The sequence below is a fragment of the Mesoplodon densirostris genome, chromosome 16, assembly GCF_025265405.1.
Source record: "Mesoplodon densirostris isolate mMesDen1 chromosome 16, mMesDen1 primary haplotype, whole genome shotgun sequence".
In the NCBI taxonomy this organism is placed as follows: Eukaryota; Metazoa; Chordata; class Mammalia; order Artiodactyla; family Ziphiidae; genus Mesoplodon; species Mesoplodon densirostris.
The window spans coordinates 15,329,691-15,352,574 of NC_082676.1; the positions used below are offsets into that span (position 1 = coordinate 15,329,691).

Sequence of the window (22,884 nt, forward strand, 5' to 3'; positions counted from 1 at the left end):
ATTGTAGTCCCAGTGTCCCAGTGAATGAACACACATGTGTATAAACATACGTAGGGGAAAAAATGGTAAACACATCAAAATGTTAATAGAAGTTATTGTTGGCAGTAAGATTATGAGAAATTTTAATTTTCTTCTTTGTAATTTATATTTTCTAATTTTAATATAACACCAGCAGCAAGTAACATTTATTGAGTCTTTGCTACTGATCTAAATGCTTTAAGAGTATTGCCACATTTAATTCTCACAACAATCCTATGAGGTACAGCCTCTATCTCCACTTTGCAGATGAGAAATCTGACGTTTAGTGAGGTGAGGCAACTTGCCTAAGGTCACACAGCCAGTCAGTGCTGAAGCCAGGACTCAAATCTGCACAGTCAGAATCAAGAGAAAACTTGCATCCTTAGCTACTATGCCACATTTTGCTTAGTGAATGTGTACTACTTGCATAAATAAAACGAAGAAATAACAACAACTACCTTGCAAAACAAAATCAATCAAAAACCCCAAGGCCACGTGCCATAGATAAGATCAGCCATTTCTCCCTAAGAAACAGCTGTAAAGAGGTAGTGAAGGAGATTAGGAAATACCACTGAGATGGGCAAGATGGGGTTTCAAAAGTGAAAACAAGCCAATCCAGTCTTAATCCCACTAAAACCAAGAAATAGTCTAGTCTGATTCCATCAGGTCCAGTCTGAAGAATATTTTACTGTAACAAGAAGTTCTGCATGCAGTTTAGACACAGAACTTCGACGTATCCTGGCCCCGTGAAAGTTAGGCTCTGTTGTGAGGCAGCAATATGTACCACACTGTGAATGTCACTGCCACGTATTTAGTATCTAGTATGCTTTGTACGTAGCCATTCGGTGTTGGTGGTTTATGTGTATCATCGCATTTAATCCTCACAGCAAAACACTGGTCTTAGTCCAAAATCTAGAAATGAGGAAACTGAGGGTCAGAAAGGTTAAAAGGCTTCTTCAAAATTTCTTTCTTTTTTTTTTTTGGCCATGCCTCGTGGCTTTTGGGACCTCAGTTCCCCGACCAGGGACTGAACCCAGGCCCTTGGCAGTGAAAGCGTGGAGTCCTAACCACTGGACTGTCAGGGAATTCCCCCAAGTTTCTTGATTCGTCTGGTTTTAAGTTAGACTTTGGGCTTTCTACCTTCCTGTGCTCTGATTCCATGTGTTCTGACCACACAGTTACATCAGTACTGGAAGCGGGGAACTCTGGAAGGTAGATGTGGGGACTCAGAAGCCTGGAAAGGTATGAACATTCAGCGAGTGGAGGTTATGCCCAATTCACTTTAACTCCATCTTCACCTTTCACTGGGACTCCTGAACGGTCTCATAAATTTCCCTTTCAATCTCCATGGCAGATTCCCAAGCTAATCTCCTCATGGCAGCCAGAGTGATCTTGAAAATACAAATTTCATTAGGTAGCTCTTCTGCTTAAAATTCCACACCTATAACTTGGTTTGCAGTGCTGTGCCGTCCTCTCCAATCTCTGAAAACCAACAACACTGGCTTCTTTCTTTCTCCACTCTGCCCTGCCCCTGGGCTCGGCACCCTCTAGTGTACTCTCTCATCACCTCCTATGCTTATAGCATTTATAACAGTTTCTGATTATAGACCTATTGTATGATTACTGGAGTAATGTCAAGGGCTCTGGGGCAATGACTGTGTTCATATTGCACAGCCCTGCTGGGGCCTGGCAAATAGTAGGCCCTCAACACATATTAGGTGAAGAGATAAATTCAAGAAAGCATTTCAGGATGCAAATGAGAGTGAAGGTTTTATCAATTTAATATTGATTCAGCTCAAACTTATAAGATGAGTGTTAGCAAACTGCCATGTTTTATTATCAGCACATGTCACAACTGATGATAAAATATTACAGTCCCAGAGTGAGTTAATGAAATGGCCTCTTATGCATTTGATTAGCTTAAATTTAATAGTCTATGAGAACCAGATCAGCTTTCACTGCCCTCACAGGATGGAGTTCTGCTTTTTCAAAGCTGAGGTCTAGGCCCTGGTCTTGCTCATTTCTGAGGCTGTGCCTGAGTAGCTAGTCAGCCAACCTCCCGGAAGATGTTACTCTCTCATCTCACGATAATTACCCTCATGGGACTGGACTCAAGCCTGCCCTTGTGGCTATGGTTATGAAGAAATTTCCATCTCTGACAGCTAATGGTTCCACAGTCAAGCACAGAATCTGGGGGATGCTGACAATTCCTATTAATAACAGCAGCTGACACATGCAAACTGGTTCACTTCTATCTTGAGAACACAGCCATTTCTAGACCTGATGTCATGACTCCTGACCACCTTGAGAGGCAGGGAGGCAGAAAGGGTGACAGTTCTCATGATACCAAAAGGGGCTGCGATTACTTGAAGGATCAAACACCAAGCACTTGCAGAGGCGAGCCAGACCTTAGCTATTCTATCTCTCGCTTGTTCCAAGCCACAGTTTCTTCATCTGTAAACTAGGGATGGAAACATGCCTTCTGTACAGGTTTCTTCTGAGATGTAAATGAACTAACGCAGGTGAAAGCATCTACCACAGTAGCTGGCATCTAGTAGCTACCTCCCTTCCCTTCGGTCAGCAAAGCTCTAAGCCCTATCTAGATGTAAGTAGCTCCAAATACCACTGATGATGGGACCACATTTCTTTGCTGAGCCCTGAGGGCTAAACCCTGTGCCTTCATCTCTTTTCCTCTTTGATCTCACCTGCTCCAGGCAGCTCCGACAGGCCTCCTGGATCAGCTGCTCTGCATCCACTTCTTCCCCGACATTGTCTCGGACGTTCACTGCGGCCTTCTGGAAGAACTAGGGAGAGGTACAATAGAAGACAAGGTCAGAAGTCCTGCCAATCTGCATCAATTTGAAGGGAACGGAATATAAAACAGAAGCTTTCCTCCTACCCTCAGAAAGAAAGGAAAGGTGATTATGAACGTGGCGTTGAGATCAGCCAGACTTAGATTCATATCCCAGGCTCTGCTTCCCCACTCCATACGCTCTTAAGGAGGAGAACCATCATGGAGGTGCTGTAAAACTCCTCTGGCAAAGCAATAAAGCTATTCTTTTTTTTTTTTTTTTTGGCTGTGCCACATGGCTTGCGGGATCTTAGTTCCCTGATCAGGGACTAAACCTATGCCTTGGGCAGTGAAAGTGCAGAGTTCTAACCACTGGACCGCCAGGGAATTCCCTAGGAGAATATATTTTTGACACGAAAAGGTATTCATGATATTTTGTCAAGTGAAGGAAGCAAGTTATAAAATAGTCTGGATAGTGTGAGCCTATTTATGTAAAACAGCAAAAAAGCAAACTGTAGAACTGTAAGAATATATAGAGTAAAAGAACTGTAAGAATATATTAGAGTAAAAGCGGTGATATGATTTTTTTTTTTTTTTTGCTTATCTATCTTCTCAATTTCTATAATGTACATGTCTTACTTCCACAGAAGAAAAAACAACCACACCACTGCCTGAGATGAACAGGTCAGGGAGGCCAGAAAAGACCCAGAGAGTGGAAAAGCCTAATTGAATTCTGACTTCGCCCAGTCTGAAAGAAACATCTGTAGACTGGGAGGGGTGAGACTTGGCCAGGGCCCCAGGATGTCAGCAGTCCCAGCTGGCTGGGGAAAGGAAAGGCAGAAGGCTCCCCCATTGGGTAAGAGGGACAGCTTGAGCCTGAAAACACCAAGGGACAAGGTGACATGAGGTCCCAAACCAAGACACCTGGAGCACGTCTGTAACAACAGTCCATGTCTCCAGAAGAAAGTGTTGGTTCTCTCTGGTGAACAGAAAAATTCTGCAATCTATAATGCATGCTCCTCCTGTGGGAGACAACTATGGGGAAGTACTATCATTTTATGGTCAGAATTTTATATATATGCCTTTGTTGTTAACATCAAACCAAGGAGAAGAGTGTGAAAGCACTGGATTAGAGACCTCAAGAGTTTAGGAGGAAAATTCTACAGGCAAAATTAAATGAAATGATCAGATGAGTTTGACTTCAAAACAAAAAACTGGAGATTAATACTGGTGGTTCAATACCGACTACTGACTATGTGAAAGCTAGTTAAAATAATCTGGATACATTAGAACCAGCCTGTGAGGTGGGCAGGGCAACAAATATGTAGGGGTGAGTGTAAGCTACCTCCAGACATGAGAATGAAATTCAGTCATGAACAAGGAATTCTCAAACACGACTGGTAGAAATGTAAAATGGCACAAACTTTCTGGAGAGAGGGACTTCCTTGGCGGTCCAGTGGTTACGACTCGTGCCTTCACTGCAGGGGGCACGGGTTTGATCCCTGGTTGGGGAACTAAGATCCCACTGTGTGGCGTGTGGCCAAAAAAAACAAAACCAAAAACAAACAAAAGCAACACAACAAGAACAACAACAAAATTTTCTTGAGGGAAAAATGTTTCCCATTTTACCCACCAATTCCATCTTTAGAAGTTTATCCCCCAGAAATACTCTCATAGGTTAACAAAGATATACATTCCAAGTGCTCAATGTAGCATTGTTTGTAATAGACAAAAACTATTAGTAATCTGAATGTTCTAGGGACTAGCTCATTAAATTGTGGTACATCCATACAATAGATTACTGTGCAGATATTATAAAAGAATCAGGGTGAGCTATTATGTACTGACCTAGAAACATGACCAAAATATATTGTTAAATGAAAAAACTGAATTGCAGAACAGTGTGTGTAAAATGATCCTACGTATTCTTTTTTTTTTGGCTGCACTGTGCGGCTTGTAGGATCTTAGCCCTCCAACCAGGGACTGAACCTGGGCCACAACAGTGAAAGTGCCGAGTCCTAACCACTGGACTGCCAGGAAATTCCCTGATCCTATGTATTTTTTAAACATGAGTGAGTGCGCATGCACACACACGCACACACACAAATAAATATAGGAGACTATGTCATTGTTAACAGTTTGGTATTCTGGGAGGTGAGTTTTAGTGACTTTGGTTTTTACTTTTATTCAATCAATGAATACTAATACGTACCACCTAGTCCACAATTTTGCTATGTTTGCTATCATGTATCCATTTACCCATTCTATTTATCCACCCATAAATCCATTTCCTAAGCTATATTATTAGAATATTCTTTTTAAAGGGGCATGCATTTAGTAATAACAGGAATAAATTGAATAAAATTCACAATGTCTTGGATAAAATCAGCCATTCCTAGAAGCTATTTTTCTAAACATTTTTAAGAAAATGGGTAGCTGAGATTTGGAACATCATTAAACATAGTGATCAGATGAGGTCGATCAAGAGCCTGGATTTACCTGAAGCTGTGATGTAATCAAGTCATTTGTACCTTGTCTAAAAACAAGTGTGGGGCTTCCCTGGTGGTGCAGTGGTTGGGAGTCTGCCTGACAGTGCAGAGGACACATGTTCGATCCCTGGTCCAGAAGGATCCCACATGCCGCGGAGTGGCTAGGCCTGTGCGCCACAACTGCTGGGCCCGTGTACCACAACTACTGGAGCCCGTGCACCGCAACAGAAGAGGCCACCGCAGTGAGAAAACTGCACACCACACAGAGGAGTGGCCCCCCGCTCGCCGCAACTGGAGAAAGCCTGCACGCAGCAATGAAGACCCAACGCAGCCAAAAATAAAATAAAATAAAAAAATAAAAACAAGTGTGGCAAGGACTTATCTTTGCAGACTATGTGAAGCCGCAAATTGTGTTTATCCAGCATTTGTTCAGGAGAGAAAGTTCCTGAATCATGGCATCCACTACCGGGACAAGCAACAAGGAAAGTGCTCTGGAGGTAGACAATCCTGGATTGAATGCTGGTCTAGCCTTTTCCTAGGGGCTTAACCTCTTTATTTTTGCACATGTAGAGGTGCAGAAGTATGAGAATACTTGGTGCATTCTGGGATGTGCAGAAGTCAGGGGCAGGAATAACTAGGTATATAGGGGAGTATGGCTGATCACAGGGGACTATATGTGCCATGTTAAGGAATTTGGATTTCACTCAGAAAAAAATGGAAAGTCGTGGAGGGATTTTAAATAGGGGAGTGACACCATTGGGTTTACATTTGAGAGATCACTGGCAGCTGTATGGAGGGTGGACTGAAAGAGGGAAAGAACAGAGGCAGTTAGGGATTACAGTGGGAGCCTGAATGAGAAGTAATGAAGGCCGGAACCAAGGCAGAGGCGAGGAATAAGGGTATGCTGGTCAGATTGTGGGGTGGAAGGTGCAGGACCCCGCGACTGGATATGGAAGATGGAGCAGAGGGCGGAGCCACTGGACTCTGGTTTCTAAGTGAAAGATGGTCCCATTCAAACCTGTCCAAAACTGAGCTCCTGATTTCCCCTGCTTGTCCCCATCTTCCTCATATCAAGTTAATGGCAATCCTATCTTTACAGTTGCCCCTGGCAAATGACTCCGGAGTTGTTTACTTCTTTTTCTTTTACCCGGCACATCTGAATCATTAGTAAATCCTGTTGCTACCTTGAAAACACATACGGAATCTGATTCTTTCCCAGCACCTTTACTGCTAACACCCAAGCCACTATCATCTCAAGCCTCCTAACTGGTCCTCCTGAAATCTATTCACTTTACAACTGTAGAGCGACTTTTTAAAAGTGTTCAGATCATGAACTCGGGTCAAAACTCTCCAAAAGCCTCTATTTTACTTGTAATAAAACCCAAAGTCCTGTCGACTGGAAAATAAACGCACAACCTGAAAGTTGAGAGTTATGTTTTATTCAGCGGACAAAACTGAGGACTTAAGCCTGGGACACAGCATCTCAGACAGCTCTGAGGGATTGCTCCAAAGAGGCAAGTTGGGGGAGCCAGGATATATAGGAGTTTTTGCAACAAAGACCACGGAGTCGGAACATCAAAAGATTACTTTTAAATAAAGAAAACCAGACACCTCAAATTAAGGAATTTAGCACTTTCCTATGCATGGGAAGATGCAAGAGTCCAGGCTCAATGAAACTATTCCTTTGATGTGCACCTCAGCTATCTGGGACCAGTATCCTGTGCTTTCTCATCCTGAGTCTCCTCAAGGTGCATGGTCAGGGGTGGCTGCAGCAGTTGACCGCTAGATGGAGGGCATCCTGTTTCTATCCTGAGTTCCCTCATGGCTCAACATCAGGGTGGCTGTAATGTGATGGCTTGATGGCTGCAACATCCTTTATTTCCTGATGTGGCAAGCAATAAATTTCATTCACAGTCCCCACCACAGCTTTAAAGTTCTGCCTGAGCTGAGTCTGTTACCTGTCTGGTCACCTCTCCTTCTCCTCTCCTTCTGGCTCTGCTGGCTCCAGCCACTCTGTTGCTGTGAATGTGCCAAGCATGCTTCTGCCTCCGGTCCTTTGCCCTTGTTCCCTCTGCCTGGGTTGCTTTCCCTCCAGGTATCTACACGACTTGTTCTTTCCTCACTTTATTTGGGTCTCTGCTCAAACGTCCTCTTATCAGAGGGCTCTCCTAGCCACAAGCTATGAAATAGCATCCCTGTTCCCTATAGGTCACTCTCTTCCCGTTCTCTCTGGCATTCCCTGACAAAGTACACATTTATTTGAAGAAGGTAAGGACACTGTCCATTTTGTTCACTGCTACATCCCTAAGTGCCTAGCATAGTGCTTGCATTACGATAGGTGCTCAATAAATACTTTATTTTATTTTATTTTTTTTGGTGGTACGCGGGCCTCTCACTGTTGTGGCCTCTCCCGTTGCAGAGCACAGGCTCCGGACGCCCAGGCTCAGCGGCCATGGCTCACGGGCCCAGCCACTCCGTGGCATGTGGGATCTTCCCGGACCGGGGCACGAACCCATGTCCCCTGCATTGGCAGGCAGACTCTCAACCACTGTGCCACCAGGGAAGCCCCAGTAAATACTTTTTGAGTTAATGAATAAACATAAGAGGAGAAGGTTTAGGAAGAAAAACAAGAGAGTTCAGTCCTGGGCTTCCCTGGTGGCACGGTGGTTGAGAGTCCGCCTGTCGATGCAGGGGACACGGGTTCGTGCTCCGGTCCGGGAGGATCCCACATGCCACGGAGCGGCTGGGCCCGTGAGCCATGGCCGCTGAGCCTGCGCGTCCGGAGCCTGTGCTCTGCAACGGGAGAGGCCACAACAGTGAGAGGCCCGCGTACCGCAAAAAAAAAAAAAAGAGTTCAGTCCTGAATATGCTGGGATTGAAGCATCCATGGGACATCCAGGTAGAGCCATGTATAAGTTTATTAATAGATCTTGAAAAGAATTTTAAATAGTAATAATGGTGATATTATTAAACAAGTAATAAAAACACCTGCATTCCAAGCACAGTGCTGAGCACATCACACTTAAGTCACTTCATCCTCACAATAGCTTGGCCAAATGTAATGGAGCAGGACCCTAGGGGGCCTTCCCGGGGGCAGACCCCTCCCTCATATCCTCTGCTTTAGCTCCTCCCTCAAGTACCTAGATAACAGTATGTGAGGCATATTTCCTGAATTGTCTTATAGATGCTAAATCCACCACCAAAGGGAAGAAATGAACTACATGATTAATATGAGCACATAGCCCCCAGAGCCTAAGGATTAATAATGTTAACCCCTGTGACACCACCCTGTTACCTCACCATCAACCAATCAGAGAATTGTGCACGAGCTGATCACATACCCTGGGATGCCCCTCCCTCACTATGCCTTTAAAAATGCTTTGCTGAAACCCATCGGGGACTTTGGGTGTTTTGAGCACTAGCTGTCCTGGACTCCTTGCTTGGTGCCCTGCAATAAACGCTGCACTTTCCTTCACCACAACCCAGGACAGTAGATTGGCTTCACTGCACGTGGGCAAGCAGTAAGACCCGAGTTTGGTTTGGTAACAAGAAGAGGAATTCAAATTACCCCCAAAGAGGAAACACATTCTTGGGGGGTTCAGAATTGGAAAACTTTCGATTATCTGTGTGTACTAGAAAGAGAGACTGTGATGCAGGAAAGGACTGCCCATGAGTCTTTATTCCTGTTAATTTTTTATCTTTGTGTCCTTCTCACCTTCATGTACTTGTTGAAGACAGTCTGGATCTCCTCATTGATGCTAGGCTGCAGGACAGCTCGGAGGAGATCCATGGAGATGGCAGGATCTGTGAAACTGCATTCAGGAAGGAGACACAGTCAGGAGGCATGTCCCAAACATATCCTTACCCACTCTGTGCAGCCAATTATTGAGATAGGACCCTTTAATGACAATAACATATGGCTTTTACAGAAAACTAGCTACGTGCCCAGGTGCTCCGCAAACCACAAAGATGCAGGACTTTATTTCATACTCATAACTCTATGGAACGGCATTATTTTAAAAGTGTTTTAGAAGTATAATACTTAACACAGAAAAAGTCTATACACTTTAACAAACAGTTTTAGTGAACATCCTTTTAATCACTACTCAGGTCAAGAAACATACATAACCAGCATCCCAAAGACCCATCTTGTGCTCTCTCCACTCCCTGAGATGGATACTATTAGCCCCACATTGTTTTAACTTCCATGCTATTCTGCCTCTTTGGAGCCTTCAAACACAGAGCCTGTGAATGTGAGGGACCTTGGGCATTGTTGAATCAACATGCCCCCTCTTTTGAGTTCAGAAGGGAAATGACTTGCTCAAGGTCACACAGAGTTACAGAATCTGAATCTCCTCTTTCTATTGGCCGATGATGTCTTTCTCAGCTCTGTGCCGTGGGGACCCAAAAGCTGCCTCCCAAGCCAGTGCCTGGGAGGGGAAGTCCCACCCAAGGCCAGCCTTACCTTGTTGTCATCTGTGAGCGGCGGCCCCTCCGCTGTACCTGCCGGTGCTTTATCATTATGTTCCAAGGGTTCTGTGGAGACCAAGGGAGCAGATGTCACCGAGGTCCGTGACGCTGGGGTGAGGTGGAGGGTGGGTTAATACCTAGACAACCCTGCTTCTCAGGTGCTTTCACCGTCTCTCCCCGCTTGGGGTAGCGGGGAGGGCAATGGTTGGAAGGCCCTGCCAGGGAAGAGGAACCGAGGAAAAGCTTCCTGCCTCCAAGTCCCAACCCCACTTTTTCAGGAACGGGTGGAGGAAAGGAATCAGTGTCCACCGAGGGCCTACTCTGTTCCAGATGATGCGCTGGGCGCTTTACCCGCATTTATATCCTTTCCCACAACAACTTTACGAGGCAGGGACTAATCATCTCCATTTTCGAGAAGAGAAAACTGGCGCTCAGGGGCTTGACAGGGCCGGCCCACGTCACCTAGCTAGGAGGGCGGCACCAGTATACGAAGCCGGGTCGTCGGACTTCGATAACGCCAACCCCTCGGCAGCACCAGCCGCCGCCTTCTCTCGCCCGCGGGCCAGGGTCCCAGGAGAGAGCCCTGTCGGGCCCGAGCCCAGGCCTGGCCGGGGCTTCCCCGGGGGCGCCCTCACCGTGAGAACCATCTGCCCCGAGTCTCCCAGCTCGGGATCGCCCCTCTCTGCCCTGCCGGGTCCCCGCGGCTGCTCGGCGTCGCCAGTGGCTCCCATGTCGCCCCCGGCCCCGACAAGCTCAGCCCGACTCTGACAACGGCCGGGAAGTCTCTATGTGACATCATAGGAGCGCGCTGCCCGCAGGCTACGGAAGCGCGACGCAGCGAGCGGCAGGGTTACCAGGGGAACCGAATCGCCGCGTCTCGCGGGGTCCCAGACGCTTAGAGGCCCTGTGTGTAGGTTAGCCAGGCTCCCTCTCGGGAGCGGCCGCTCCTCGGGTGTAAACGGCGGGTGTTCAGTCAAGGATCTTTCTCTGGCTGGGCCAAGGCCCGTGGAGAAGTGCGGGGCAGGAGGAGGGGAGCAGGTTTCCTCGGGCTGGTGTTGGGGAGCGGAGGGGAGCGTTTGGTACCGAGGCGTCTGCAGTTGTCTCTGGAAAGCTAGATTTTAATATGCCTGGCACTCAGCCCCCGGAATTGGATGGGCCCAATGCGAGGACTCCGAAACCCGACAAGGGGGGGTCTGGCCTATGCCATCCCACTCACCCAGTGGCCTCTCCAGGCCTTGACCCCAGGGATTGCCTCTTGGCGTCTGAGGGCATCTGAAGGCATCTGAATGAAGATTCTGGGCTTCTCTCCCCAGATGCGTGATACTGGGATGGGCTGGGGATGCAGGGATTAACAGCTGTGGAGTTCCCCAGAGCCCCTTTAGCTCTGCATTAGAGATAAGACGTCCCCGAATAGAATAGGATCTACTTATGGGTGGTAGATAAAGTTACTTTTATCAGGTCATAATACGGGGTAGTAGAAGGTGCATGAGTTTTGCAGTTAGAATGATCTGAGTTCAAATCCATTATGATATGGTGGTTAACACTGACTATGGGATTGGACTGCTTACCTTTGTTCTCCTACTTATTAGCTGTGAACGACATTTCTTTCTGTGCCCCATTTTCCCCATCTGTAGAATGGGGATAATAGTACCTAACTCATAGGGTTGCAATGAGAATTAAGTGAGTTAATTCATGTAAAGTACTTAGAATCTTGGCAGTAGTAAACCCCCAAACAATGTTATCTGTCATTACTATTATTAAATTCCAGCAGCCACCACTTACTAGCTTAATGACCTTGGCTAATTTTCCCTCTGAACTAGTTTTCTTACTTCTGCAAGATTATTGTGAGGCATAAAATAAATAATGTGTATAAAACACATGTTAGGTCATCAATAAATGTTAATTATCTCCACGCTCCAATATCAGCCTTAATAAGGCAACTTTCTGGCACCAAGCTCTTTGTCCCTATTAAGGAGGTTTTTACCTTTTAACCTTATTAGGCTAAGCAATGCCAGTGGACACTGTTAGGTATCATGGTTGACCAAAGGAATAGATAAAGAAAAATAAAAAGAAATATAGGAAGAAGAGATAAAGAAAGGGAGTATATATGACCTAGGTTACTACTTGAGTCATAGCAACTGTTCTTTTGGGTTTTGTCGACTAACCTTCATTAGTCCAAGAATGCCCTGTATGGGCTAGAGAGACCAAGATGTAGGTTTTTGGTGCATTTATATTAGTTCTGAACAAATCTAAACACTGCTTCTCTGTAGTTTTTGGATAGTTTCTAAGCAGTCTGTTCCATTCTCTGTTTTCTAGGTTGCTAGGATGGACAGGAGCCACAGTGCATTTTATTAGCTTTGGTTCTTTAGTTGTGCCTCTAGTCCTTTCCTCTCTCATTACAGCTGTAGCTGTGTCCTTCAAAAACCCTCTAGGGCTCTCTTTGATCCTTTATCCAATGGCCATCCCTCCATTTTCTCAGCTGCCCATTAGATTCCTCATCATTGTCCAGGGATGTTGTGTATATTGCAGAGTTTGATCATTCCCATCACGTGTGTCTTTTGGTAGTGCCAGGAATTTTCCCACACACCAGCAACCAGTCACTTTTCTTCTTGTTGGGAGAAGACCTCGTTGGGGATTATTGCAAAAGGGAAAACTTTGTGGCTGGCCTTAGACCAATCCCCTAGTCTTGCCCTTCCCTCCGTTGATGTATTGATACAAGGCAAGGTGTACACGTCTGGCCTGAACTGAGTTCTCATCTCTACCCTCAGCATCATCATCATGTCGAGCTGCCTCTTCCTCCTGAAGGCACTTCTTGCTCTTGGGTCCATGGCATCCTGGGTGACTGCAGGAGAGCATGGTGAGCTATCATTTGGGATCCCTGGCTAACAGCAATAGAAAACGACTAGAGGAGAAGTCATCCCCTGCCTCCTCCCAGAGTGAGGGTCCTCATTTGGGGAGATGGTCTTCTCTGTAGAACAGAACTGGACGCATAGATTCTTGGGACAGCCAGGATAGGTCTTCCTGGCTTTCTCTGTTCTCTCTGGACAAGGAGATAGCACTTCCAGTCTGGCTTACTAGAGGTTCTTGCTTTTCCCGAGGACTCTCACCCTAGGGTGAGAATAGGATCGCCCCAAGCTTTCTGTCTCTCTCTCTGCAGAGTGGCTGGTCCATGTGTGGTGCTGGGTGCATGTTAGTGGCTGTGTGGGAGAAGGGGAAAGTGGTTGCAGAAATATTTTGTTTTAAATTTATTTATTTAATTTATTTATTTTTGGCTGTGTTGGATCTTCGTTGCCGTGCGTGGGCTTTCTCTAGTTGTGGCGAGCAAGGTCTACTCTTCGTTGCGGTGTGTGGGCTTTTCATTGCAGTGGCTTCTCTTGTTGCAGAGCACGGGCTCTAGGCTCGCGGGCTCAGTAGTTGTGGCTTGCGGACTCTAGAGCGCAGGCTCAGTAGTTGTGGCGCATGGGCTTAGTTGCTCCACGGCATGTGGGATCTTCCTGGACCAGGGCTTGAACCCGTGTCCCCTGCATTGGCAGGCGGATTCTTAACCACTGTGCAACCAGGGAAGCCCCAGAAATATTTTTGACAGGAATTTTGGAGAGACTAAAAGTCCCCAAAGTACATTTGGTTTCCATTCCCTGTTTCTTGCCAGTTACCCCAATCTCAAGTGATAACTTTTGCAGTGAAAGAAGGAAAATACCCTCGCAATAAGAACCCATGCAAAGAGCCATACCAGGGGATGAATCCTGTCTGGCTAGGCAGAAGCACTGCAGCGCAGGCTGTGGTCGGCTCTGTTGAGGAGGCATCCCTAAGGGTATGTTGGCTTGAGAGGCGAGATCCAAGTCTCCTTTCCGATCTTGCCTCTGGGCTAGATAGACCCAGAGAGCTTCCTATCTCCTAGGTTGGCTCTTGAAATTTAGCTCACCTCTTTTTTCCCCTTTTGGGGGTCTCTTCTCCTTTAATCACTCGTGTCCCCAGTTCTTTGCCTTCTGTCAGGAGAGAACAGGCCATTGATTATCTGCATCTTTTACTTTGAACTCAGGGTTCCTGTTAAGGCTGGCCTCCTTCCAGCCAAACCTCCCCAGGTAGCAGGCCCCTTCCCTGTACCCAGTGGCGTTGTCTGCGCCTGGTTTCAGCAGCTCCCTTGGGCAGCCTGCCCGTAAGGGAGAATAGAGTGTTGTACTCTTTGCCAGGACTCTGGAGGGCCAGCTCTGGAACCAGAGCCTGGGAATCTGTCTCACCTGGTACAATCTCCGCAGTGTTTGAAGGTGATGGCTGAATTGCAGGGGCTGAGGGTGAGGCTGGCAGCCAGGCAAGGCAGCTTGGTGAGCTGCCCTGGGCCCTGGCCAGCCCAGATGGGGCTTCCTCTTTCCTTGGAGCTTAGCAGGTTAGAGTAATTGATCTCTCTGCACCTCCCCCAGAGCCCACTGGCTGAGTGGGGTTCCTCGTCTGGTGGGAAGTAATATTTCTGCTGGGATATTAGCTAACTACTTTTCTACAGTTCCAGTCCTGGAGGAGGGCTGGCCCACTCACCCAGCGGGACTCGTTGCTACAGCCCACTGCACAGGGAATTCCCCTTCCTGGGCTATGCATAATCTCTGCTTTCATTAAGCTCTGATTTGCCAGAAGCTTACCATAGCCTGTCCTGTCTGTTTGGTAACTTGGAGGAACGTCAGGGTGTCTGAGGGCACAGGGCAGACCCTGGGACCTGCTTCCCTGAGGCAGTTCGGGTCTGAGCATGGGTCTGAACCGGGCTCCTCTGCTTGCTGGCTCTGTGGCCTTGGACAAGTCCTTTCATCTCTTTGAACCTCATTTTTTATCATCCTTAAAATGGAGATAAGGGTATTTATCTCACAGAGTGATAATGCAGTGTCCATTTGGGCTGCTATAACAGAATACCATAGACTGGGTGGCTTATAGACAACAGAAATTTATTTCTTACAATTCTGGAGGCTGGGAAGTCCAAGATCAAGGTCTAGCAGGTTCAGTGTCTGGGAGGGCCTGCTTCCTGGTTTGTAGACTGCCATCTTTTTGCTGTGACCTCACGTGGCAGAAGGGCAGTAAGGGCCACTAGTATTCATGAGGGCTCCAGTCTCCTGACTTAATCACCTCCCAAAGACCCCACTTCCAAATACCCTCACTTTGGAGATTAGGTTTCAACATATGAATTTTCGGAGAATACAAATATTCAGTCTACAGCATGCAGTTGAGAAGACATGCACATAAGAAACTTGTACAAAACCTGCCAAATAATGCCTGACAGCTCATATAGTTATGCCCAGCACCTCGCTGTTCAGGTTTCCTCCCAACTATCTGAGGTCTGGCCTGTCTATTCACTTGCTCACTTATAAATGGATTCAATACATATTGAGTGTCCACCCTACCTGCCATTTGGGCATCATGGGGTAAGCATGGTAGACACGGCCCTGGCTCTCATGGAGCTCACCCTCTGATGTGAGACACAGTAAATAATCATAATCGAGCAATAATAACCACCAGTCGTGATGAGTGTGCAATGAAGGGAAAGAAAAGAGAGGGAAAGAGGAGGTGTCATTTTAAGTTGGAGAACGAGAAGGAGCTGGCCATTGGGTGGAGTGCTATGAAGAGGGAACTGCAGGGGCAAAAGCAGTAGAGTAGGGCAGGGCTTACTATTTTAAGGAGGTGAAAGGTCAGTGTGGCTGGAGAAAAGAGATGGAGAAGGAAGGTTGTTCCAGTTGAGGCAGAGTCCAAGCCTTGGGGGAGCCTCCGAGACCTCTGTCTAAGGCGTTATTGTAAGTGCAATGGGAGGCTGTTAAAGGGAGCTGTAAAAGCAGGAGAGGCCTGATCCAGTTTTCATTTTAAAAAGGCTACTCTGGGCTTCCTTGGTGGCACAGTGGTTGAGAGTCCGCTTGCCGATGCAGGGGACACGGGTTTGTGCCCCGGTCTGGGAAGATCCCACATGCCGCGGAGCGGCTGGGCCCGTGAGCCATGGCCACTGAGCCTGCGCGTCCGGAGCCTGTGCTCCGCAACGGGAGAGGCCACAACAGTGAGAGGCCCGCGTACCGCAAAAAAAAAAAAAAAAAAAAAAGGCTACTCTGCTGGTGTCTGAAGAATGGATGGGGCGAGTGTAGAAGATGGCAGGCTGGTTGAGAGGCCAATATGCCAGGCTGGGTTGGGGGTGATCATGGCTCAGACCAGGGTGGTGACAGTGCAGACCTGGAAGAGTGGCAGACTTGAAGTACTTCTGAGGGTGAGGCTGACAGGCCCTGGGAAAGAAGTTAGCAGATGTGGGTGCTGAGGAAAAGGAAGTGTCAAAAAGGGTGGTGAGTGTCTGGCTGGAGCTGTTGGGTGATGGTGGTGGTCTTTACTGAGAAGGGGACAACTTTGGGAGGAGGAGGAGGAGGTTTTGGAGTGAAGATTCAGATTATGGCCTAAGAGTTGTCCCCTCTGGCTCCCTCATGGCCCCCCTCCCACTGCATGAAAGTTGAACCCTCCTGATCCCCCGTGACCCTCTGTTTTGCTTATTCCGACATGTGCATTATTATTATTTAAAAAAAACACTTATTTATTTATTTATTTATTTATTTATTTATTGGTTGGTTGTGTTGGGTCTTAGTTGTGGCAGGCGGGCTCCTTAGTTGCAGCTTGCCGGATCCTTAGTGGTGGCATGCAAACTCTTAGTTGCGGCATGCATGCGGGATCTAGTTCCCAGACCAGGGATCGAACCGGGGCCCCCTGCACTGGGAGTGTGGAGCCTTTTTAAATACATTTATTTATTATTTATTTATTTATTTTTGGCTGCATTGGGTCTTTGTTGCTGCGTGCAGGTTTTCTCTAGTTGCACTGAGTGGGGGCTGCTCTTCCTTGTGGTATGCGGGCTTCTCATTGCAGTGGCTTCTCTTGTTGCAGAGCACAGGCTCTAGGTGCGCGGGCTTCATTAGTTGTGGCCAGGGCTCCTGGACCAGGGCTCAAACTTGTGTCCCCTTCATTGGCAGGCAGATTCTTAACCACTGAACTACCAGGGAAGACCTGGAGCACAGAGTCATAACCACTGCGCCACCAGGGAAGTCCCACAACATGTACATTGTATCCTTCGTATGCGTTGATGGCATGGGCTCCCTGTGTGTTTGGGTCCTCTTTTTCTGAAACCTCACTGCTGGTTGTACAGCTAAGAGTTGACACAGCAGGCCCAAGACTGATATTCTCAGAAAGGCCTGCTCACAAGATTGGCCTTGGTGGGCTTCTGGGAATTTGGATTTTGAGATGGTTCCTGCCACCGTAACTAATAAGAGTGGTATGAGCTAGGCAGAGAACACCCATGTGACCAGCCCCCAGGAAGAACCCTAAGTCTCCAGTGAGCTTCCCTGGTAGATCCCACTTCACATGTATTGTCACAATTCCATACTGGAGGAATGAAGTCATCCTGTGTGACTCCCCTGGGAGAGGACTCTTGGAAGCTTGTGCCTGGCTTCCTCCATACTTCAACTTGTGCACCTCTTCCCTTTGATGATTTTGCTTTGTATTTTTGTGCTGTCGTAAATTATGGCCATGGGTACAACTGTATGCCAAGTCCTGTGAGTCCTAGTGAATCACCAAAACTAGGAGTGGTCTTGGGGGGTTCCAGACACACTAGTTTATTTATAAGTTTTCCTAACCCCTAAAACTGTCTACCACTGGGTCTTTTGGCAGAACTGAGCTGAGCCCCAATGCTTGGTGATTTGGTTTTGGGTGATCGTTGCAGAGTGCAGGGGATCACCATGATGTGGGTTAAAGGGCACTGGACCTAGTATCAGAGCTGGGGGTTTGGGACCCAATTCTGTGACCATTGACCTCAGGCCAATCCTTCCCCCTTCTGGGTGTCTGTCTATTTACAAGAGAAGAGGAGGGCTTCCCTGGTGGCGCAGTGGTTGAGAGTCCGCCTGCCGATGCAGGGGACACAGGTTCGTGCCCTGGTCCGGGAAGATCCCACGTGCCACGGAGTGGCTGGGTCTGTGAGCCATGGCCGCTGAGCCTGCGCATCCGGAGCCTGTGCTCCGCAATGGGAGAAGCCACAACAGTGGGAGGCCCGCGTACCGCACAAAAAAAAAAAAAAAAAAGGGAGAGAAGAGGAGTAGGTTTGAAGGCTCAGAGGGCCCTTCTTGGCTTAAGAAGTTTTGAAATTTCACTTTTCTGCCAGCAGCTGGTGTTCTTCCCTAGTGCAAGCTGGGGCAACGGTAAAGACTAAGTGTGAGTATTTTCTAGGCTTCAGCTTTTTATTTTACTTTTCTGGTGATAGCTTGGGATCTTGGGATAGGGGCATATCTGGAGGCTAGGGATCACCATCCCCGTTCTGGCTATCATTCCTATTTCTCATCCTGATTCCTGCTAAGATACCTGTGAGGTGACAGGAAACCATGTGTTATGAGGAACTGAGCTTACCTAGCCTGGCAAAGCTAAGACAGTGAAAGGCAGAGGATGGCTAAAGAGATGGCATGAGCCATGTTTTTGCCAGGTCTCTGGGGATAGGAAAAGGACCAATGGATAGAAACAGATTTCAGCTGAGTATAAAGAAGGACTTCCTTATACGTAAGGCTGTCTAGCTTAAGTATAAGGATGGCGTAGTCTGGCTTGGAGGTATTGAAGCCCCCTTAATTCCCGCTGTTCAAGCTGAGAGTAGGGGATTGTTTGGCAGGGATTCAAGCATCAGATAGGGTATTAGACTGGGTGGCTCTGCTGGGCACTGGTCTGAGGGGATGTGCTGTGACCCTCAGGGCTTCAGCATATCTTCCAAGGGTCCCTTCATTGCTTCTAATATTTGACAAAACCCCAGGGACCTCAAGGAAGCCTGGCCTGGGAGAGGGTAGGGCTTTGGTCTCTATGCCTGGTCCTGAGGATGAGGGCAGAGGTAGCTGGGTGCTCCTGGCACTGGTTACTTCAGAGTCGGGCCCGGAAAAATGGTGAAATCTGGGAAGTGTGGTATTCTAGGCCTCCACTCCAGGGCACACGGTATGACTTGGTGAGTTTATTTTGCTGTGTTTTTCCCTACCAGGGAGATTTTTTTTTTTTTTTTTTTTTTGCGGTACACGGGCTCCTCACCATTGTGGCCTCTCCCGTTGCGGAGCACAGGCTCCGGACGCGCAGGCTCAGCGGCCATGGTTCACGGGCCCAGCTGCTCCGCGGCATGTGGGATCTTCCCGGACCGGGGCACGAATCCGTGTCCCCTGCATCGGCAGGCGGACTCTCAACCACTGTGCCACCAGGGAAGCCCCAGGGAGATTTTTTTTAATGCCCAGCCTTCTCAACCGTGGGGTAAAAGGCTTTGTTCCTTGTTAAATGGATTTTAGTGTTTGTCAAACAGGTGGGGAGGTGTGGGGAGATACATCTGGTGGTTACAGTGACCATATTTTCTGAATAAAAAATATCAAGACCCATAGTTGTGACACAAGCGGACAGTGGCAAAAAATACTTGAAATAGGGGCTATTCTGAAAAATCCTAGGATGCCAGGTTATTATATCTTGATTGTTTAGCTGCATGTATTCTCTTGGAGTCCAACACTTGCTTTTTCCATCATGTCAGAGTTCCCGGAGCCAGCTGTGTCCAATCGTATGGACATGTCCATTCTCAGAGGCACTGGGCCAGTCCTGTCTTGGTTTTCTACAAAGCTTGAATTGCCTGTCATTTTCCCCTCCATTTAAAAAACTTGAAATAAACACTGAGAGGAATGAGTCATGGTGAGTGGGTTTGGTTTGGATGTGACTTCTTGGGTGTGCCTGTCCCCATGGACCTGGCCTGTTGCCCACATGTCTTAAGGATGGTGTAGTAGAAAGAGTGCTTCATTGCAAACCAAGAAGCTGAGTTTTGTCCTGCTTTGCCGCTGACTCACTCTGCAGTCCTGGGCCAACCCCTTCTCTTCTCTGAGTTTCATTATCTTCTTAGGGGCTGAGAAAGGGCACATCAAGAATGTGTTTGGCTACATGAAGCAGAAAATGAAACCAACAGGGATTCTTCTTTCTCACGTAACAAGAAGTCCTGAAGTCAGCGCCAGGGCTGGTGTGGTGGCTCCACGATGAAGCAATTTCTCTCTCTCTCCTTTGCAATTCTTGACTTTGTCTTCATACTGGTTGCCTCCTGGTTGCAAGAAGGCTGCTTTGATTCCTTGTCTGTCTTTGGACTGGAAGAAGAAAGAAATGAGAGGGCAGTTTGACAGTTGTATTCCCTGAACCAACAATGCACAAGTTTTCCCAGGTTATATCTTAGTTTGTGGTCACCCCTAGTTACAAGGGAATATGGGGGAAGCAAATCATTTTAGCTGACTGGGCTCACTGCCTCTCAGAACAAGCCTGGGATTCTATTCACAAGTGCTTCAGTTATTTATTGCCACCTAACAAACCATCCCCAAACTTAGCGGCTTAACACAGTGCATTCTTTTTTTTTTCCCCCAAAGCCCCAATCCTGAAGTCATCAACATTAACACAGTGTATTCTTTCTCACAGTTGTGTGGCTTTGTAGGTTGGCTGGGCTTAGCGGGGCAGTTCTTATACCCAGTGGCACAGCTGAGGTCCTTCATGCAGCTGGGAGCCCCCTGGCAAGTTCCATTGTGGCTGGAATGTCCAGGATGGCCTCTCCTCCTCCAGGTTCTCTCTCTGGAGGCATCTCATTATCCCGCAGCCTAGCCCAAGCTGCTTTACAGCATGGTGGCTGGTTTCCAGGAGGGAGTGTTCAAGCCCCAGTATGCAAGTGTTGCTCAAGCCTCTGCTTGCATCATGCTTGGCTGGTGTCCTGTTGGTCAAAGCAAGTCACCCAGTCAAGCCCAGAGACAGTATGGGAGGGGGCTGCCCAAGAGCATGTATTCCAGCAGCCAGCAGTGTTGCTGTCGACCACAGAAAGCAAGGAGGGAGGATGAATGTGGGGGTGGCAGCTAGTGCGTTTGCCACAACGTGTTAGACTTCAACAGTGCTTTTCAGTCTGTGAGTCTGGATATCTGTTTAGTATTTTGTGGTCAGCATTAAAAAAGAAAAAAGAAATAGAATATAAAGTATCGCATTGCATATACATGTATGCACGTAAATATGTACATTTTACATATAAATAGGTGTAAAATACACACGGGACTCAATGGAAAATGTATTTTGTACTCAGAGTCCCAATAAAAATAACTGGAAACACTGGGCTTGAACACCTCTGGGCTCCAATGCTCTGATTTTATGGCAGAGTTTGGCGGTGAATGTCCTGCTGACCCCCTTCCGTGTGAAGAGCTGTGTGATGGGGATGCATCCTGTCCTCAGGGACATAAGTGCTGCAGCACCGGCTGTGGCCATGCCTGCCGTGGAGACATTAAGGGAGGTATGTCGGCTCTTTGGGGAAGACTTGAGTGCTCCTGGGGTCCCAGGGTTGGCTTGGGAGGGAGCCCTCTGTGGCCTTCTTCTCTTTCTCTTCATGGGAGGAGTCAGAGTTCTCATCTTTCCAGTCCTCCTAGCCCTTCAACCCAAAGCAACCCTCCTCCAAGGACCAAGGGGCCCATGTTGGCATTGAAAGAACTAGAGGAAGGCAGTGGGTGTTAGTAGGAAGCCCAAGCAAAGGGGGAGAGGGTGGTGCTCTGGGAGCCTTGCTCCTTCTGCATCCCACCCAGCCCCAGCCCCAAACCCACAGAGGTATCAAGTCCCAAGGTACCTCTAGGGAACTCCCTGTGGGACACCATTTGGAAATCATTAGTCCAGATGCTCTCTTGGGGCCCTGCAGGGGCTCGGATCCTTGAACTTCAAGGTTTTCCAGCCAGATCTTTGGTTAAGATCTAGTTAGAATCAGGGATGGATTCATCTGGAGCCTCTAAGTCCCAGATGGGAACTTGGAGTCATTGGAGCCAACCCTCCTGTCTCTATACCTATGCCTGTTTATCCCACAGGACGGGGTGGTGACTGTCCAAAAATTTTGGTGGCCCTGTGCGTTGTCAGCTGCATGGTGGATGAGAACTGCCCAGCTGGGGAAAAGTGCTGCAAGTCAGGCTGTGGCCATTTCTGTGTCCCGCCAATCCTGCCACCCCAGCTGGCCCTGAACCCCAACCAGACCATCAGGTCTAATTTTGAATTAGGTGAGTACAGCCCTTTGTTATCAATAACAATGGCCTTAACAGCTATGTACAGAGTACTGGCTTAGGTGCTGGGTGGGGACTCCACAAGGGCAAGACAGTTTTTGCCCTGGAGAGTCTAGTTGGAGAGGAAGATTCTATGTCACAGATCAGAGCCCTTGTATAGGCAGTATGCGTGTATAGGTGATGAGAGTAAGTGTGGCTCCTTGGGAAGGTCCTTCTCCTAGAAGTAGGGTTTGATCTGGGCCCTAAAGCCTAGGCAGAATGTGACCAAGGGAGGAGAGCCCAGAGAACATGCTGCATGGGTGGTCTGGTGACGGTCAGCAAAGGCACGGAGCAGGTAATGTATGTGACGTGTTTGGGGAGCTGGGATGGGGGTGGTGAGAGACTGCGTAAGGGAACAGACAGGCTGTTTTTTGAACAGGAAATGTAAGGTTGGTCAATGAATGAAAAGAGTCTTCCATGCCAGTTTAGACTGGATTGTCTGGGAAGCAGGAAGCCGTTTAAGGCCTTTGAGAGCAATCTTTGCCAAACTTCTCCAGGGTGGAAGGGAAAAAAACATGTTGAGGAGCTGGAGCCAGGAGGGCACAGTTGTGACCTGATGTTTCTTCTACTTGCAGAGAGCCCGGTGCCCTAGCTGTCCTGATGTGTCCTGAGTTTCTTTGGTGACTCCAGGGGGCTTGTCCTGGTAACCAGGAGAGGATGATGTCCTGGGGCTTGTGACACCCCCAGGGACTTTCATTGCCCTCTCTGCTCTGTTTCTGTTCTTGCTGCTGTCCTGAGCATAGGAAACCCAGCCCTGGGCTTCGGCAGTGGGTGTGTGGTGCTTCTTTTCCCCAATAAAGGCTGATGCTGACCCTCTTGTCTGTGCTCTTTGAGGGCTAAGATGAGGAAAGAGACCAAGGGGGTCTGAACGTGGCTGTGGGATTATGGGACTGACTTATTTAGGAAGCATAGGGGATCCCTTCTTTCTGAGAACACTGCAAATGGATGCTGGTTGGGCGTGGCCAGCGGGGAGAAGGGTGGAAGCCGAACCCGGGGTGACTTGCCATAGGCTTGTCCAGGAGTGGGACAG

At 47.9% G+C, this 22,884-nt stretch overlaps 2 protein-coding genes across 2 annotated transcripts in view; one reads left to right on the forward strand and one right to left on the reverse strand.

Annotated features, from left to right (window-relative positions):
- The window catches only part of DNTTIP1 (deoxynucleotidyltransferase terminal interacting protein 1), a 25,524-nt gene extending 14,959 nt beyond the window's left edge, over window positions 1-10,565 (reverse strand). Inside the window, exons 1-4 of the mRNA XM_060120552.1 lie at window positions 10,404-10,565; window positions 9,764-9,834; window positions 9,014-9,110; window positions 2,724-2,822 (exon numbers count right to left, since the gene is read on the reverse strand). Coding sequence (XP_059976535.1) covers window positions 2,724-2,822; window positions 9,014-9,110; window positions 9,764-9,834; window positions 10,404-10,499 — 363 coding nt within the window. The 5' untranslated portion in view covers window positions 10,500-10,565. The remainder of the gene's footprint in view (window positions 1-2,723; window positions 2,823-9,013; window positions 9,111-9,763; window positions 9,835-10,403) is intronic.
- Window positions 10,553-22,653, forward strand: WFDC3 (WAP four-disulfide core domain 3). The gene is made up of 5 exons (XM_060120553.1): window positions 10,553-10,682; window positions 12,537-12,625; window positions 20,936-21,067; window positions 21,627-21,812; window positions 22,430-22,653. The coding sequence occupies exons 2-5, from the start codon at window positions 12,547-12,549 to the stop codon at window positions 22,444-22,446; spliced, it is 414 nt and encodes a 137-aa protein (XP_059976536.1). The 5' UTR covers window positions 10,553-10,682; window positions 12,537-12,546; the 3' UTR covers window positions 22,447-22,653.
- Window positions 22,654-22,884: the final 231 nt, after the last annotated feature.